The sequence below is a fragment of the Humulus lupulus genome, chromosome 8, assembly GCF_963169125.1.
Source record: "Humulus lupulus chromosome 8, drHumLupu1.1, whole genome shotgun sequence".
NCBI lineage: Eukaryota > Viridiplantae > Streptophyta > Magnoliopsida > Rosales > Cannabaceae > Humulus > Humulus lupulus.
This window is the reverse complement of record NC_084800.1, coordinates 12,767,411-12,772,094: the sequence shown is the minus strand read 5'-3', so window position 1 is coordinate 12,772,094 and position 4,684 is coordinate 12,767,411. Positions and strand designations below refer to the sequence as shown.

Genomic DNA, 4,684 nt, shown 5'->3' with positions numbered 1-4,684 from the left:
ATTTTCTTGTATCAATATTACCCATAAATTGAAATTACCAAGATTTGATTGCTTTTTACTTAATCAAACACTAAAAGTAGCTATTCAAGATAAAGAAAGAGAGAAGAAAAAAAATACCAACTTAATCAAGATTTTGTTTATTAATTACTATTAAAGGAATGACCATAATTGTGCAAATTATTAAAAGAAAAGGATTATGCTCCATATTACTTCAATAATTTTGGATTGGTGATTTAATAGAATTATATTTTCTTTTCTTGAAATAATCTTCCTTATGATTATGATTTTTAAAAAAAAAAATCATCCTAGATCTTATAATAAGACATATAAAAAAATGAAATTATAATTTTAAAAATAGATATATTTTAATTTTGGACAAATGACCATAAAAAATAGTTACTTTTTCTATTAAAAAGAAATAAATAAATAAAACTTTTTTTTTTTGACAAAAAATAAATAGAACAGTTGTAAAATGGATCATCATATCAATGTTTATTTTATGTAAAAAGCTTGGTGAAACATAACTGAACCAGAGTAGCTTTTTTTTTTTGGCGCGCGAGCTCAAACACGTGTGCCATGTTTAAAGGGCGTACGGTAACAATAGCTGCTGACTAGATCAGTAGACCTGAAGAAGATTCCCCCCACCTCAATACAAAAAGACTATTTTACTATTCTACTAACCAAACCAATAATATGCAATTCTACACCTGGACTAAGGGCATAATAGTAAAACACTTTACTCCGAAAACCCGCTCTACTTGGAGGCTTGAGCCGACTCTCCCCAATTTGCCGTAGAAGAAAGAATTATATAAACCTTTTTAGAACAATCTCCTCTAACCTTCTTTCATTTTTATTCGCTCAACAGCCAAAAACCAAAAACTTATTGAAGCTTTCTCTCCTTCAGTAACAAAAACCCACCAAAAGTTTCTCTTTTCGATTTCTTACTCTGAAATTTCCAAAACCTTTTCAATCGAGCCCTTGTGTGCTGTGGATCGAGAACCATGTGTGGAGGAGCTATTATCTCCGACTTCATCTCGACGACGGGGCCACCGCGGTCGAAGCGTCTCACCTCCAACTACCTCTGGCCGGATCTCAAGAAATCCAGCTCTGGCAAGCGTTTCTCGAAGAAAACTCATATGAGATCGGAAATCGTTGATCTTGACGATGATTTCGAGGCCGATTTCCAGGGTTTCAAGGATGAATCTGATGTTGAGGATTTTGATGATGTTGCAGTGGATGTTAAGCCTTTTGCTTTCACAGCTCGCAACACGCCAACCTTATCTCGCGGTAAGACTGATTATCTGTAATAACAAGCTGATTTGTTTTTTTTTGACAGAAGATATTCAATGTAGGCTGCTTGTTATCTTTTAAGAAATCAAGGTCTATGAAATTTTGTAGTCAGCGGTATAATTTTTTCAATCACTGATATGGACTCGACTGTTTTGGTAAACAAAAATTATTAGACGATTTTTTTTTGGGGCTCAAATTTATATTTTTTATTTATTTTTTAATTATTTTTTTGGAGTTTATATTTGGGAATGCATTTTTATCTTTTTTTTTTGTCAATAAAATTCAGTGTCTGAATAAGTAAAATAGAATATAAAGTTCCCTGTTTTCCTTTTTAATCATGGCTGTTGCTTTTGGAGATTTTTATTGATTTTGCTGGAATAGCTTACAAAATTATACGGGTTCACATTAGATTTCATACAAGTAAACATAATATTTGTATGTATGTATGTATGTTAACAATCCTTTTTTACATATTACACAGATATAAAAAAGTACAAACTTGTAGATTTCTCTTTTAACAATCCGTTGATATAAAAAGTAAAAATTTGTATGTAAAGATAAATTTTTTATTACAATTATTATTGTTATTATTTAGAGTTATGATATATTGGTTAAGCTCAAATTTTTTAAATAGAAAAACAATTTTTTTTTTTCATCCTAATTTTTAAAGATAGGAAACTCTAGGCTGCAAAAAAAAAAGAAAACAAAAAATCTGAAACTGTAGAAAATATTTTACTGTTAGTTCCCGTGAGCAATCGATCCTCAAAATTCTTCAAGTTTTTTGTTGTTTGATGCATTTTCTCCGTGTGTGATTGAAGGTTCCACAACTGTGAAATATACAGAATCTGATGGGTTAGCTGAAAAATCTGCAAAGAGAAAAAGGAAGAACCAATACCGGGGAATTCGTCAGCGTCCATGGGGTAAGTGGGCTGCGGAAATCAGAGACCCAAGGAAAGGGGTCCGTGTTTGGCTCGGAACTTTCAACACTGCCGAAGAAGCTGCAAGAGCTTACGATGCTGAAGCTCGGAGAATCCGTGGCAGTAAAGCAAAAGTGAATTTCCCGGATGAAACTCCGCGTGCTTCCCCTAAATGTTCAGTTAAGGATAATCTTAGGAAATCACTACCCAAGGCGCACGTTGTCCAATCGTTTGAGTCCAATATGAACACAAATTTCGATCTTGGAAACAACTCAGATCAGGATTACTACAGTGCAATGGGGTTTCTGGAAGAGAAACCACTTACCAATCAATATGATTATGTGGAGTCTCTTCCTGCAAATCCAGAGGCTGCACTTAAACTCAGTCCAGCTACTACTACCACCCCCGTGTATTTTAGTTCCGATCAGGGTAGCAATTCCTTTGAGTGCTCTGACTTTTGTTGGGGAGAACGTGGCTCTAAGACTCCAGAAATCTCCTCTGTTTTTTCGGGTACATTAGAAAGTGATGACTCCCTGTTTCTGGAGGATGCTAGCCCGATGAAGAAGTTGAAAACTGACTCAGAGAATGTGGTCCCACAAGCTGAAGAAAATAATTCAAAGACTCTGTCGGAGGAGCTGTCCAGCTTTGAGTCTCAGATGAAGTACTTTCAGATGCCGTATCTTGATGGAAACTGGGATGCTACTTCTTTTGAATCTTTACTCACTGGTGACACAACTCAGGACGGAGGAAACGCAATGAATCTTTGGAGTTTTGATGACTTCACCATGTCTGGTGAAGTATTCTGAGCAAGTTCCCCAGCTTTGCTAGTTTATGTAAATAAGGCTACATGTTAGTGAGTGTCAACTGTCATTCCCTTTTTTTAGCATGTTTCTTGGATTTAATTCAGGACAAAAGTCATGATTTATTACCTTGTTTTTATGGAAAATCAAAATCAATTTTGGTACGTGCAGGAATTGTTCATCTGGAGGTGGAGTACACAAAACAGTTAAAACATGCATAAGCCTTTGTATGGAAGAGTGATTGAAGGTAGCTATCATTGTATGGCGAGTATATAGATATTAGCTTTTACTTCTTACCTTCAAGACAATGAACTCGTGTTGCTCAATTTTATGTCTGTATCAATGAATCTGTGATTTGTGATGAATATACTAAGACCTGATAATTGTCAAATTTGCTTGTGTCCCGTATTGTTTCATTGGAGGCTATTCATTATTTTTTTTCTTCCTTTTAAGAATTACTTGATGATAAGAGAAATGTTCCCTACGTTTTGATTTGATGATAATGGAAGTCCAGTAAAATTTATGAGAAATTAACATGAAATGGAATTTTTCTTTTTATCTTTTTGTCATCAAGAGTTTGGCTTTGGGTTTTTCTTGTGATCGTAAACAATAAGCAGAATAATGATGTTATGGAGGAAAAAGAAAAAGAAAAAGAAAAAAAAGACCCCACACAGTTGATGGAAGAAGAAGCTCTCTACTTTGGGGGTTGTATGTTCAGAATTCATCCTAGGGTTTGTAGGTTGGTATGTTACTAACAGCATCGTGCTATCTTACATCAAATATTTACAGCTTAAATTTAGGTCACTCACTTGGAAAGATCAATTTTACAATTTTTATCATTAACTAGTTTACTTTATTTGAGTGCTAGAGGTTCATAAGTGATGGTACAAGTTAACAAATGAAATAAAGTTAAAAGGCAGATACGACACGTCTCATATATTGTATGAGTCAGCCATGTGAAATGTTGTCATCTACCTGCAACTTGCATTATGTAAATAAATGTGGTCTTTGAGGCCAAACCTTTGACTTCGACGGCGGGCAAGGTAAAAGGCAATGTTAATGGTCAAGTTGGTCACCTTAAATCTTTAATCGTCCCACCCCAAATCTCAAGGTGGGCCGCATTGTTGGGTATTTGTCTCAAATCTTTTGGTACTAATCACCCTTCAGTCTTCACTATTGCTTCTTCCAAACATTAAAAATGGGTTTAACGTTTTCATATTTAAATGTAACAATGTTAAGTCATTTTATAAACGCGATGCTGGACATGGCAAGAAATTCAAAACGGTGTGACTTACCGAATCATATAATAAAAATTAAAAATAAATTAGGGGTAGATCACGGTCAGAATGAAACACACGCGTTTTTACTTGTATGGTTTGTACCTAACAAGTTGCAAAAGCTGGACCCTGCGATGCAAGAGAGAGAGAGAATAATGACTTGGTGGGGGTGAGTGTGGTCTAACGTCGGCAGCAAAAAGATTAGGAGTAGGCTCCAAATTCCAATCCAGAAAGGGCCCCTCATGATTGCTCTAATCCTAATATTTGGCAGCCTCAGGGGATGGGCTGCTTTGAATTTTCATGTGCATGTGAATGCGATATCTAACTTTTTTTTCTTTTTTTCTTTTTCACATTTATAATTTAGGATTTATGTAGCTTTCTACTGTGCATGATGAGATTA

At 34.9% G+C, this 4,684-nt stretch overlaps 1 protein-coding gene across 3 annotated transcripts; it reads left to right on the top strand.

Annotated features, from left to right (window-relative positions):
- Nucleotides 1–797: 797 nt before the first annotated feature.
- On the top strand, nt 798–3,398 carry LOC133794615 (ethylene-responsive transcription factor RAP2-12-like). 3 transcript variants are annotated; one of them, XM_062231942.1, is made up of 3 exons: nt 798–1,287; nt 2,109–3,056; nt 3,179–3,398. In XM_062231942.1, the coding sequence occupies exons 1-2, from the start codon at nt 1,002–1,004 to the stop codon at nt 3,011–3,013; spliced, it is 1,191 nt and encodes a 396-aa protein (XP_062087926.1). In that variant the 5' UTR covers nt 798–1,001; the 3' UTR covers nt 3,014–3,056; nt 3,179–3,398. The 3 variants fall into 3 exon arrangements, with proteins under 3 accessions (XP_062087926.1, XP_062087925.1, XP_062087924.1); XM_062231941.1 differs by having other exon boundaries at nt 2,109–3,060; XM_062231940.1 differs by having other exon boundaries at nt 2,109–3,398.
- The last annotated feature ends 1,286 nt before the right edge of the window (nt 3,399–4,684 follow it).

What these genes read in the sequence shown, in the direction of transcription:
- LOC133794615 (XM_062231942.1), top strand. Translation starts at nt 1,002, where the DNA reads ATGTGTGGAGGAGCTATTATCTCCGACTTCATCTCGACGACGGGGCCA. An exon ending in CACGCCAACCTTATCTCGCG is followed by an intron (nt 1,288 to 2,108) that starts GTAAGACTGATT and finishes GTGTGATTGAAG; the next exon opens with GTTCCACAACTGTGAAATAT.